Raw genomic sequence first — 14,005 nt, forward strand, 5'->3', positions numbered from 1 at the left:
TCATCTAAATATTTTAAACATGTGTCTTCAAATTAGTATTTCAACTTGGTGCTGTAACATTGTAATTCAATTTAAAATTTAAGATTGTTAAAGTTAATTTAAAAGTTCCTTGTTTTTTTGTAACTTAGCTCACTGTGCAGTGGTTACTGCAGCCTTGTTTGAACTAAATTTGTTTAAAAAAAATTTAATTGACTTCAACAATCACAGTTCAAGTTTAGTTATATCATAGCAAAGTTTAACACTATATAGTTAACTTGAACACGATTGTTAAATATTTTTTATAATAATTTTATAAACTATATTCATGTTAATTTTTTTTCTTAATTTTTTTTCAAAATTTTCTCATATCATTTTAACCTTATTATTAAAATAAATGAGTTTTAAAATGCCCTAAACTTTCTTATGCATTTTTTCTGATGATATTTTTGAGTGAAGTTCTTTCATTGTAATTTTTACTTATAAAATCATTCAAAAAACATAGGTTGCTGTATGGTTAAAAAAGTTGTTTTACACATTTTTTTTTTTTTTTTAAATTTATTTGACTATATAATACTAATATTATTGTTATTTTCAATATTGAAGCTTAAGTTTATATATAATAGTTTATATAAGTTAATATATATAAACTTATATAAACTATATATATATAGTTTAATATAACTTATATATTATATTATGTTAAGTTTATATATATTAAGTTTATATATTATAGTTTATATAAGTTTATATATTTTTTAATGCTCTGCATGGTTATACAATATTTATGCAATAGTTACCATGTAGTTACACAACTTCATGCTTGCACATTATTAAAATTACAAACACTTTTGTTTGATAATGCAATTTAAATTTTTTTAGTTTTTGAAATTGTAAAATTTGTATTTAATTTTCATACTTTTGTAATGATTTATTGAATAATTTTTTAAAAAGGAAGATCCTGTGCTTGAGCGAACTTTCAAAGGTCATAAAGATGCTGTTACCAGTGTAGATTTTAATGGCAATATGAAACAATTAGGTATGTTCTAATGTTACATTTTTAAAAAAATATAAGTTATTACAGGTAATTTGAATTTCATTGTTAAATAGAACAGTGCTAGACCTTTGTTAATTAAAAGATAAAGTATAAATATATGAAGTTTGAAAGTGCATATGTATGTTTGTTTTGTTTAAATCTCTAGTGTGGTGTTAGCTCACACATAAGTTACTATTAGCCTTTTTATGTTCTGTTAGAATCTCTGGTGTGGCTCAGTTACTGACTAGTGACTACAGCCATAAAACAGACAGTTCATCTTTCCAATTCTATCTTTCCATCATCTTTCCAATTTCTATCTGTTAAAATGTTTTTCTTATTTTATATCCAAAATTTTCTGAGCGTTGTGATAATACTGCTTACAGAAGTAACTTCTATTTCTGGTCAAGTCAAGTTCAGGATCATTATGATCATCCTGCTTCTGGTAACATGTTATCTAGTGCAACCTGCTTTATGTCCTGCAGTTTTGTAGAGATCACTTTTCTAGGCAAAGGCTAGGAGAAGTTAACCTTGACTTAAAGGCCCAAATACCTTTGCCTTAAAATTTTTGCAGTGGTGTACCCTCAAATTTTTTCCTGGTTGCCCTGCAGGTGACTAAAACAGTTTTTATTTCTTATTTGAGTTGTCCGCAATGATAATCAGTAGTTGCGTTCTAATAATAGTTTTTCATGTGCATCTTAATTTTTTTTTATTTTGTTAATTTTAAACAAAGTTAAAATAAAAATTTATTTTACTAATGAAAAACAAGAGATTCAGTGTTATTAATAATTACACTGCCCATTCACATGATTTAAAATGGACTATGAGGTTTGAAAAATGATACAATAGCATTTGGAAATGAAAAAAAATGTAATTTTAAAACTCATTTTAAATTGAGAAGAAACGTGCTTTAAAATGCAATAATAATGTTTAAAAAGATAGTACTGTCGCACTTCGAAATATTAAATCGCGCGTCGGCTACTTTTTATTAAGTTTGATGGAATTATATAATGCACCATAGTGTATTCATTGTTAAACCACTTCAAATGCTTTTTAAAGTTTTCTTTAGAATAATTGCTAGGAATAAAATCTTCATGGATCAAAATAGAGTTTTATTAATTTACACACTTTTGTAAGTAACAAACTGTCTGGTCGTCCTGCCAGGCTACTAACAGGCATTTAAAAAAAAATTTTAGTCGCCCTTGGAGAAAATGAGTTGTCCTGTTCCACCGGACAACCATGAGGGTACACTCCTATTCTTGGTTTTGTAAAGGGTAGTGATGGGGACCTCTCATCCCTTCTTCATCTATTAAGCTGACATACATGTCAACTTGTGCTACGTCATTTCCTGCCTATGATGATGAATGCTGGATGTTCTTGACTCTACTTATGGGTTTTTGCTTCTACCTTCTTGATAGTGGCAACACAACTCTTTCTGTTATCTCTTAATGAAGGTACAGCTATGAAACTTATTATTTAGAGAGGCTGATTCCATCAACAGCTAGAAAATATCAGACTGTTAACAATGCCATGTTGCGCACAGATGGTGTCCCTTTCAGTGCTTAATTTATACATTGGTGAGGCCACAGCTCTATGTTATGAGTTTAGGTTTATTAATGGGACTGAGGCATCTGCATAGCTTATTGCTTAGAGGGCCATTAGAGTGCATCTTAGTGTTGATAGCTATTATTCTTTGATTCTCACAGACTCCTATAATCGCATGCTTGGTCTGGGTTTATACCTACTCATCACTTAATTGATGTTAAATGACCCTAGCTTATGCTCAGTTTCTACATTCAGTTTCTACATAGTAAGTGACCAGGGCCCTGGCCCTGGACCCCGGCTAAAAATGAGACTTTTTGCAAACCCGCCCCTGGCAAAATTATAAGATTTACCAGGGGTTGATAGCCGGGGCTAGAAAAAAATTTATAATACTTAAAATATTATAATTTTATGCTTACATTTACTATTTATTAAATACTGGCATACATTTATATATTTTTAAACTCTAATTTATTTCCAACAAGATTGCAAGAAACCTCTATTAAGTTATGAGTTTTTTTAAAATAGAGAATAAGTTAAAATACTAGGAATAACTGGAAACTTAAAAAGTTGTAATTTGTTTAAAAAAAGAAAACATTTAGATGGGTAAGGGTTATAAAGTTTTTCTGATGTTCAAGTAAAAAAACTATGTTAATAAAAGTTTTTTTAGCATGAAGGGATGCAACTTGTTGAATAAAAAACCAAGCAAGAATGAGTTTTGGTTTATCGTTAAAGAGGTGATAGCTTGTTTGAGCATTACCCATGATTGTATTTGTAGAAAAAAGAAAGAAATTCAACCTTACAACAATGGGACAGTGACCCAAGCTCTAATTACATAATCAAAGCAGGTCTAATTACATTACCAATGTGCTTTTAGACTTTGTCTGAGAGTAAGAGGGTTGTTATTTGTCAAGTTAGAAATGCCAACAATATTGCTATATTTTTTTGCAGTAAATAAATGAGTTTTGTTGTCTAACAAAAATTGTGGATTTTAAGTCCAGAATTTAAATCCATAAGCCACTGCAAGCCTTAGGCTGTTACAGAAGTGAGATCAGATTTAAAACCATCTGCTTGTTCTAAGCAATTAAAAAGTGAAGATTTTTAGTCAAGACAATAGTGTAAAGTTGAGTTGTCACCAAATAGAACCACTTTAGATTTCATGAAGATTTTTATTGTAGATAAGAAACAATAAAGGAGCAAAGGTAGAACCTTGTGGAGAAGAAGTTACTTGAAATAAAAAAGAGGATAGGCCTTCAAGAATAACTTTACTACTGCAGTTAGAAAGAAATAATCTAATAAACTCAAAACCTTTATATAAAGAAACTAATAATAGAGTGAAGATTAATTGTAGGATAGTAGGAGAGGTCAAAGTGTTTTCTAGAGTTTTGAAAAATTGGAAACACTTATTTTGCACTTTTTGAAAATTTAGCAAAAATTGAAGAGAGTTCTGGGGAATACTTTTTTTAGACTATGATGGAAATCTTGTCTGAAGCACAAACTGTAGAAGTGTTTAATAGAGAATTAACTTTACCATTGAAGTCCAGAATGACTTGGATGTTTAACAATAGATTAATCTGTTTAACTGTCAGGAAGAGTATGGCCATTATATTCAAAAGTCAAATTAGAGTAAGATTTCTTTCCAAATGACTCTGCTTTATTCTGGGAAGAAGTAAAAAGACCCATAAATTAGAGATTAGACTTACTTTAGTAAATGACACTGTTGAAGACTTACCAAAAGTCTCTAGAACCTAAATCTGAGGTAAGATACAAGGTTTAGTAAAATGAGAATAACAGAGCTTAACATTAGACAAGACTTTTTTACATTGGCTTCTTGCAATAATAAAAAGACATTTGTTCTTAAGAGAGATGTTCTTGTAAAAAAGATTAAAAAATGATTAATGTTTAACAAAGCAACTGCTCAAGATGGTAAAAAATGTGGAGTAGAATGAGGTTTGACTTAAAATTGAAGAGAACAAATAAAAGCTTCCAAACTTTTATTCCTTAAGGAAAAAAACCTTCCAAGATACTCTTTATGCATACATATTATGGATATAAACATATGTTTGCTATTTATTTAGATGCTGGCATACAATATCCTTTCATTGTTATATAAACTTTAGCATTTATATAGTGTAGTATTTGCTGAAAGAAAAGATGATCAAATGGATGTGTGGTGTGGCATTAGCAAGACAAGAAAAGAAGGCATAATCTTAGACAGATTAGAAAAAAGGTTGTATCGAACAACATTTTTTAGAAAAGAATAAAGTAAATTAGGTATCAGCATGTAGAAGGTAGCAGCTTCAGTAGAAAATGGCAGTGGTATAAGTAAGAAAACTTGAAGAGAGTGCCTTACTTATTGTATAACATATTGTATTAAAGTATATTTTTATGTTTGGATTTTTCTTTATTTAATATGTTAAGTGTTAAAAAAATTTTTTAAAAAAAACTTCGATGATAACTTGGTTGTTATTATAATTATAATTACTATTATTAAATATCCTGTTAGTTTAACAGAGAGAATTAAATACAGACGCGGGTTATTAAAAACAAAGAAAATAAAATTTTTTTAGGTATTAATTGAAAAATATACAAATAAATTTGTTAGTGAAAGCAAGTTACTGCTTTCTTTTTTGTTTTGTTTTTTAAAAAAATTATTTCAAAAAAGCTACTTTAAAATTTTGTTCCATTTTTTGTTTTATCCAAAATTAGTCTGAGAGCTAAGGTATAAACTTAAGAAAATAAGTTTAGATTTAACTAAACTATAAACACAACTTGTTCCAGCACTTCATAAATCCTTTAAAAAGAAGCGGCCTTAAAAACAGTGTGTAATAATGAAAATTTACAAATATTAAAAGAACTTATTTGTGCAATTCATAATATCCATTAAATCAAATTAAATTATACATCAAGTTATCAAGAAAATATTTGGTTTCAAAGTTCAAATTGTAATCAAAATTATATTAAGGTGAATCATCCATCATAGTTATATCAAGCTAGAGACTGAGAGCAAGTGTGAATATAGGCCTAAATATTGACTAGTTGCATGTTGTTATTAAATAAAACCTTGTATACATAATCAGGCTGACCACACATATAGTATTTTGTTGTAGCAATTTGAAAATGACTTTAGATGTTTACAAATCATTTACAAAAAAAAATGGAGATATTTGCAAAAAAAATGACAATGGAGACATACACAAAGCAGACCTAATCAAAGAAAAGAAATCTTTAAGCAAAAAAAAAAAAAAAAGTTAAACTAAAACAAAACAAAGCTCAAAAAATTATAACTGTACAAGAAAATTATAATAAGTTATGTTTATAATTTTGTTTGGAATTATTAACTTATTTTGAACGATGATTTTGTAAGGAAAAAATGTTGTTCAATTTTTGCTGAAAATGCATTTGTTATTTAAAGTCTTGTTTTATAAAATCAATCATACATTGTTTTAAAAGATGTTACATAATGGTTGAGTTTTATTATGCAAAGTTGTTATTTGCCAGTGGTCAAATTTTATTGTTATTAGGTATTTGACAAGAGAGTCTATCGTGTTTAACACTTTAAATTAAACAAACAATTAATTAAAGTATTTTATTTGTAGAGCCATAAATTAAATAAAAAGATTATTCAAGTTTTAATGGCTGTTATGCTTTTCTTCTCTAGGGAGTTTTAAACCTTATTTTTCTCCTACAGGCCTAAGGACTGAAATTTAAAAGTTTTCTTATAAGTGTGCTAATAAAGACATAATTTCATCATGGGGAGCATGGGGTCAATATTTAGCTACCCGTCAGTTAACATCTGATTACCAACTCAACTAAAATATGGTACTTGTGTGGGAGCAACACTTGTGTAGAAGTAACACTTGTGTGGGAGCAACATTTGTGGGAAATAGTGTATTTATATTTTAATATTTTATAAACTAATACAGTCAAAGTAAAATAAGATTCTTAATATTTTTTGTTAGTTGTATGTTGAGAATTATATTGAACACAGATTAAAGCTTAATTTTTAGGACTTGCTTTTTTAGGCAAAGGCTAAGAGAAATCAACTAAGATTTAAAATACTCTCCTGCCTTGGGGCACTAGATTCAAAGGCTAAGATATTGTTTAGTGATCATAATGATCCTGAACCTGATCTGACCTGAAGAAGACTGTCTTGTATGCTTCTTAGGCAAGCACTAACCTATGCTCCATGCTTTTAGTTGTCAAGGCCATTTAAGGAGCTTTTTGCATAGGGTGTCATGCGCTATCTATAATTGAATCAAGCTCATTTTTAATTAGAAGCATAAGAAAGTGCCTAAAATTGTTAAACAAATTATTACACCAAATTGTTTCAGTCTATCCCTTAAAAGTATTTGTGGTCTTTAGAGTAACTTTTCATCTAAATTAAAATTAATTCAAAATGGATATTTTGTTGAGCTACCTTTTGTTGTTATTAGAGTTTCACTTCTTTGTGGCATGGTATCAATACAAGATTGTACTGTTTCCAGTATTAGGGGATTATAATTCCTCACATAAATGATCCTTTCTAAGGATTGCATTTTGTCTCTAATTACATCTTAAGCTAGTCCTTTCCCACATGTTTTCAATAGGTTTTGTATCTGGGCTATTACTCCTCCAATCCTACAGTGAGATATTTCAAAAAAACTTTAACAAACTGTGCTGTGTGGTGGGGAGCTCCATCTTGCATAATGATGAATAGCTCCCTATTAAGAAAACTTTTTTTAAGCTGCGAAACTAACCAATTTTGTCAGACTATTTTGTACTCATCTCTTTTGTTAAAAAAAAACAGATTGTTAAATTTTTTTTTTTTTTACTTCAAAATACCCGATATGAGTTCACGAAAATAAAATCTTTTAATTTTAAACTTTTCATCATATTTAATTTTTGGTCAACTGTTTATAAAAGCATCGCCAGTAGTTAACTGTTTATAAAAGTTTTTTAGTTATTAGTTAAAAACAAATTTAGATTAGTTATTAAACAAATTTATGAATAAATGATTTTTTAGTTTCCATTTTTATTAGTTTTTTATATTGAGCATAGAAAGAATGTCAATTAGAAATGATAAACTATTTATGACCAGTAGCAGACTTTATTAAAGCAAAATTTTTCAAATTGGTTGATAGCTTTTTTATCTTTTCTTTTTTTTTAAACCACTATTTAAATTTAAAAAGTATTGATGTTTAATAATGACAAATTCATAAAGATTAACAGCTTAGTTATTGGTTTGTTATGTAAATTTAAGTTTAATGATTTTTTACTTTTTAAAAATTCTAATTCACTATCAAGACTGCAAGCTACCACTATTAAGTTGGGAGTTACTAGAATATAAAGAATAGTGTTAAAGAACATAGAAACAATTGGCAGGAGACTTTAAAAGTTAAATTCTAGGTTGTATGAGTCAGAAAAACATGAATTTGACATTATTAGCTTTCATGAAGTCAATCTTCATGAAAGCTAATAATGTCGAATCCGTTCCTAAGGACGATAATCTTCCAAATATTCCTCAAGCCCATCCAATTTAAAACTTTTAGGCTGTTGTGTGTTTGAAAGTATATGAGGGATGATGGTCTGCAAAAATAAAGCATCAATTTATCAGGCGTATAAATTTTTTTTTGAAAGAATTTGATTTAAATGAGTTGCAAAGTCATATGGAGAAGGCGAAATATAAATTTCCTAAACTAGCTGACCATGGCCTATATAGCATAATATAATAAATATTTTTAATTTACAATAACTAAAGTTTATTTTTATTTGATAATTAAAAATTATAAAATAATTATTAATAATAAACTAATTATTAATTAATTATTAAATAATAAATAAACTATATAAAATAAATTTATAAATTAATATAACAAAAGCTAGTCAAGTAAATTTAAAGTTTTGCTAAAACTTATGAATCATCCGTTAACCAGATCATATCTTTTGTATGGTGTTAAACAGTCTGAACAACATAGTTATAATAAAACTTTTTTCCATGATGATAACAATGACAGGGACAAGCCTAGATCTGTTTTGGTATTGCTAGAGTGGTAGTGGCATGCAAAAAAAAAAAAAAAATGCCCCCAAAAGAGTAAATAACTAAATTTTTGTTATTTTACCAAGTTCATTTTTACTTCAGGACAATAAAATGAATTGAAAAGTAATTATGGGACATAACTTGTTTAATGTTTAAACTATCATTTGGTTACTAAACTAACGTTAGATTTAAAAAACGAATGTTCAAAATTTAATTTAAAAACTTATTTTGAAACTCAATTTAAAGACAATGAAATGTATGAAAAAGCTTGTTTTTTCGAACGGGTTTTAAAACATCAATTCATAGTAAAGTTAACTTTTGTTTGTTGGCAATTAGGAGTTTGATTAACTGTTTTTAATAATAAATGTCCAAAAGTAAAAATTTTATTGTTAATAGGATTTAGTAATCCTGCAAATTTAATTTCTGAATCTGATCTTTGGCTAGCTATTTTATTTTACATCAGGGAAACGTAAAAAACGAAACAAAAACTTTTTCACAGTTTTTTTTCTTTCCCATACTCTTTTCGACTTTAATAATAATAAAAATAACACAATTCACAATAACTTAGTTATTTTAAGCTTTAATGTCTTTGTATATTGTATGAAATTTTTTAAATTATACTTAATGATTAAAAAAGTAAATGTTTTTTTAATCATAAAGTTTATTGGAATTGTATTTTTTATTTGAAAGGCGCCTTAAACCACTCTGTAAATATTTAATCTTTAGTAAAAGTTAAATGAACAGATTTGCTAATACTCAAAATGAAAATTAAAATAATAGCAAATACAATTACTAAACTTTTATGTTTTGTATTTGAATAGTTACTGTCTATATAATATAATGACAATAACTGTTCAAATACAAAACGTAAGGAGCTGTCCATTAATTAGGTCAACAAAAAAAGGGAGGAAGGGGGTCTGGAATTTTTGGGAATTGTTGACAATAGTAGTGGGGGGGGGAGGTCAAGACAAGTTGATGTTAACAGTGCTACTTTTTTAAATAATTACTTTAAAAAAAAATTAGCCAGTGTTAGTAGTTCAGTGTTACACACTCGCTCAACTTACAGTGTTTAAATAAAGCTATTTATGTTACTACTTTTTAAAAATCGTGTTATGATTTACAAAAAAATAACGCATACATAACTAAATAAGCACACAAGATAAAATTGCCTAAAAATTGTTGATGTACTTAATGGACGGCCCCTAAGCGTCATTACTATTATGTAAGTTTTGCAAATGTTATGCAATTTGTAAATATTGATTAAAACCTTTTCTAAGTGTAAAACAAATAATAGCTACTAAAATTAAAATTGCTGTACAATTACTGTACTGTTACAATAATATAAATACAGTGTTTAAAATACTCTAAATAATTTTCAATTAATGTTTATAAATTGCATATTTGCAACTTGAGCATTTATTAAAATTTTAAATAAAATAGTTTTTCTTAGCATAACTAAAGTAACATACGCTTATGTCCATTGTTACTATGTATGTACTATGTACATTGTTGTTATGTACATTGTTTACATTGTTAAATTCATGTAATCAAAGAAATGCCTTTTATATCAAGATGCTATTTAAATCAACTCACTATTTTCAGATAAAATTAAACAAGATTAACACGAAAAAAATGATAGTTAAAAATAATTGTTGTGGTACTGGTTTTAATTACTGGAGAAGGGAAGTAGAGGGGTAAAAAAATCTCATAATACATCCCCTCCCCCCCTCCCCCTTCCCTTCCCCCCTCCCCCCCACAAACACACACACTCACACACACGTTGCTCAAAAAAAAGCAGTATCTCCAAATAAACTCTGGGTTCATCACTGACTAAATTAAAGCTTTATTCTGCAAATTTTAAATTATGATTTGATTGCTGAAGCAGACCTGTTAAAAATAGAAAATACATCAAAAAATAAAAAGAAACAATCATTCTAAACATCTGTGCTTGTCTTTATTTTATAGAAAATGATATTAAATGAATTTGTTGTGATGAAATAATGACTTACACTCCTTCCTGGGAAGCTTGTGCGACCACACACGCCTTGTTTATCCATGTTTAAAGTAATTTTTTTAGACAAGTTGACACATTTTTATATAGCAGGCATTTTAAAAATTTGCAGCAAAAAAAAGTTATAAATAACAGAGAATAAAACTGCAGGTAGCTAAAAATAACAACCACCCTAAAGAAAAGAATACAAAAGTTGTATAAAAATTTTATAAATTTTTTTTTTATAACTCTTTTTTCAAATTATTAAATTTTTCTAGTTTAATTAAATTTGATATTTCGATTTTGTTTTCTTTTTTAAGAATTTATACATAAATTAATTTAATATTTTGTTATAAAAATATTTTTTTTATAACTATTTTTGTTATTTTTATTTTACCATTATATATTATATTTCATTTTTTTTTTCATCTATTTAAAAATATATATTTAAACCTAGTCCTAACCCTAACTCTGACCTTGACTCTGACCCTAACCAAACCCTCAGTTGATGTAGCAACACTCCTAATGGCAGCAGGCTATAAAATTGTTGATGTATGTTCTTTTCATTTTTCTTAAAAGTTGCTTACACAGCAACTTGGGGATTATTTTTTTCAAAAAAAAGTATACTTACGCAGACAAAAATTTTACAGGTACACACAAAAATGTCCCTGATAATCTATTTGTCTATTTAAATATATGTATATATTTAAATAGACACTTAAACAGTTTTAGTTTTTAAATTGCCCTAAAATATTTTTGTAGTTTAAACTGTTTTAGAATATTTTAATAATATACAATTTTTTTCTTTCTTATTCTATAAACTATAATAACAAAAATATATTTTAAATCAAAAAAGTTAATGCTGTTTAACTTATTTTTTAGCCAGTAGTTCAATGGATTCAACATTATTAATATTTAGTTTCAAACCGCATGTAAGAGCATATCGTTTATCTGGTCACAAGGTATGTTTTTTTAAAAATATTCAATAATATTTGAGAGTGTATTAGAAATTAAAGGAATAGTATTTATAAGATTTATTTTTTGGATTTCAAATAAAATAATTTATATTTAGTTTCCAATCTTTACTTCAAAATTTCATTTTAAAAGTTATTTTTGTTCAAATAAATATTTTTTTAAGTAGTTTTTTTTTCTTTACTAAGAAATAACTACAGTTACTAAGAAACAACTGTAATTACTTAGAAACAGCTATAATTACTTAGAAACAAGTGTAATTACTTTAAAGCAATTCTATTTATTTAAAAACTGCTTGAGTTACTTAGAAGCAGCTTGAGTTACTTAGAAACAAACACAATTACTAACAACCTAAACATTTATAGTTACTTAAAAATATTGGCATAACACTAACTTTGATTAATGATCACATGGTTTTGTCCTAAAAAGTTTCTCCAAATATTATTACATGAGAGTTTTATGTGGAACAAATTAAAGTTTTTTAATAAATTTATACAAAAGTATTTTTTTAATGTAAAGTGTTTAATATCAAGCATTTTTATTTAGGATGCTGTTACCTCTGTTGTCTTTTCTCCTTCTGGTCACCTTATTGCATCTTCATCTCGAGATAAAACAGTTCGATTATGGGTTCCTAGTGTGTATGTTTTTGTTTTATTTATATATTAGTTTTAACAGTCAACTTAAAAATGGTAGTGGTGATGTATTAGTGCGCTTGCTTCATAGGCAAGAAGTTCCAAGTTCAATCTCCACCACGTAGTATCAGTAGTACCCTGTTAGTACCTCTATCAACTTGTTTCTCTGCCTAGCGGTCTTTTTTCTCAAAGTTTGTGTTTTGGAATTAAAACGTTGAGAGAGGGTTGTAACCACAACAAAGTAGCCTCCTCGACTGTAGTGGCCTTGGGGAGGTGAATTAAAATAAATTTTTTTTTTTTAAATAAACATTTTGGGGACTGAATAAGCACGAATTTCATAAGTGCAAATTGTAATAAGTGTGCTAAAAGAATTTGCAAATATTGGCATAAGTGCAAACTAGCATAAGTGCAAACTGGCATAAGTACAAAGCAGTTGCAAAAACTGGCACAAGTGTGGTTTGGCATAAGTGCAAATTAGCATAAATGCGCAGAACAAATTTGCAAACATTGGCATAAGTGCGAATTGGTATAAGTGAGAACTGTCATAAGTACAAAACAATTACAAAAACTGGCATAAGAGCGAATTGATATAGATGCACTAAATAAATTTGCAAATATTAATATAAGTGCAAATTGATTTTTCACACTTATGCCAATTTGCACTTATGCCCGTTTGCACTTAAGCCAATGTTTTCAAATTTATTCGACGCACTTATGCCTAGCAACTGCTTGGCACTTATACCAGTTTGCACTTATGCCAATGTTTGTAAATTCTTTTGGCACACTTATGTCAGTTCGCATTTATGCCAGTTTGCACTCGTAGTTTATATCATAGAAGTAGTTTTTCAGTTCTCCAGTTAGTATCTCAATATATGTTCCTAATTTATTTAAATTTCTTTAGCAAGCAATTGTTGACTTTTAATTTCAGTAGGGTGTTTTCTGTTTTTGTTTATCACTGTTGTACACTGTTTTTTGCTTCAAAAACAGTATTTCTAGTACAACTTTTTTAATGTTATTTCTAAAATGTTTTTAGTAAAGGGGAAAGTACTGTATTCAAAGCACATACATCAACTGTTCGAAGTGTTGACTTTTCAAAAGATGGACAGTCAATGGTTACAGCATCGGATGATAAAACTGTGAAGGTTTCAATTTTATTCTTAATTGTGTAATCTTACCATGCACTAATTTGTTTATTGGTTAGCTAAGTTGTTTATTGGTTTTTGATAAGAACATTAAAATACTAAATTCAATGATGTCATCATTCTTATACTTCCACAAAATTAAAATTATAATGATTTTTTCTGATATTTTGTTTTGGATTTGCAGCTATGGACTGTTCATCGTCAACGCTTTTTGTTCTCATTGACTGGGCATATGAACTGGGTGAGATGTGCAAGGTATATTATTTGTTAAACAGTGCAGGGAATAGTAAATAATGGTTTGGGCCGTTTCTATACCATTTCTACATAGGGTTGGGAATACCGGAAAAATCCACTGCCGGTATTGAAAATTTCTAATCCCGGGATTCTGGTATTAATACTGGTATTATTATTTTTCCTATAATAAAACAAATAAATAAATAGTTTAGTAAAAAAATGGTTTGCAAATTAAAAAAAACTAGATTTATTTATTTAAAGAATGAAAAAAGAACAAAATTCAGTAAAATGTTAGTTACATATTAATCATATAAGTTGATATAAGACCTCAGAAAACATAGATTGTTGAGCAAATCTCTCATCCTTAACTGAATTCTGGTTCAGATTAAGCCAGCTGCCGAAAAAGCTCTCTCTGATTCTACACTGTTCAGTTTAATACTTAGCAAATAATTGTATAATAAAGTT

The 14,005-nt window shown here is 27.8% G+C and overlaps 1 protein-coding gene across 2 annotated transcripts in view; it reads left to right on the forward strand.

Annotated features, from left to right (window-relative positions):
* LOC100209845 (POC1 centriolar protein homolog A) overlaps positions 1-14,005 on the forward strand; it is a 56,503-nt gene that overhangs the window by 19,732 nt on the left and 22,766 nt on the right. For both annotated transcript variants that reach the window (XM_065818425.1, XM_065818426.1), the window contains exons 2-6: positions 931-1,015; positions 11,443-11,522; positions 12,079-12,170; positions 13,198-13,306; positions 13,491-13,561. In XM_065818425.1, coding sequence (XP_065674497.1) covers positions 931-1,015; positions 11,443-11,522; positions 12,079-12,170; positions 13,198-13,306; positions 13,491-13,561 — 437 coding nt within the window. The remainder of the gene's footprint in view (positions 1-930; positions 1,016-11,442; positions 11,523-12,078; positions 12,171-13,197; positions 13,307-13,490; positions 13,562-14,005) is intronic.

This window comes from Hydra vulgaris, chromosome 14 (genome assembly GCF_038396675.1).
Source record: "Hydra vulgaris chromosome 14, alternate assembly HydraT2T_AEP".
In the NCBI taxonomy this organism is placed as follows: Eukaryota; Metazoa; Cnidaria; class Hydrozoa; order Anthoathecata; family Hydridae; genus Hydra; species Hydra vulgaris.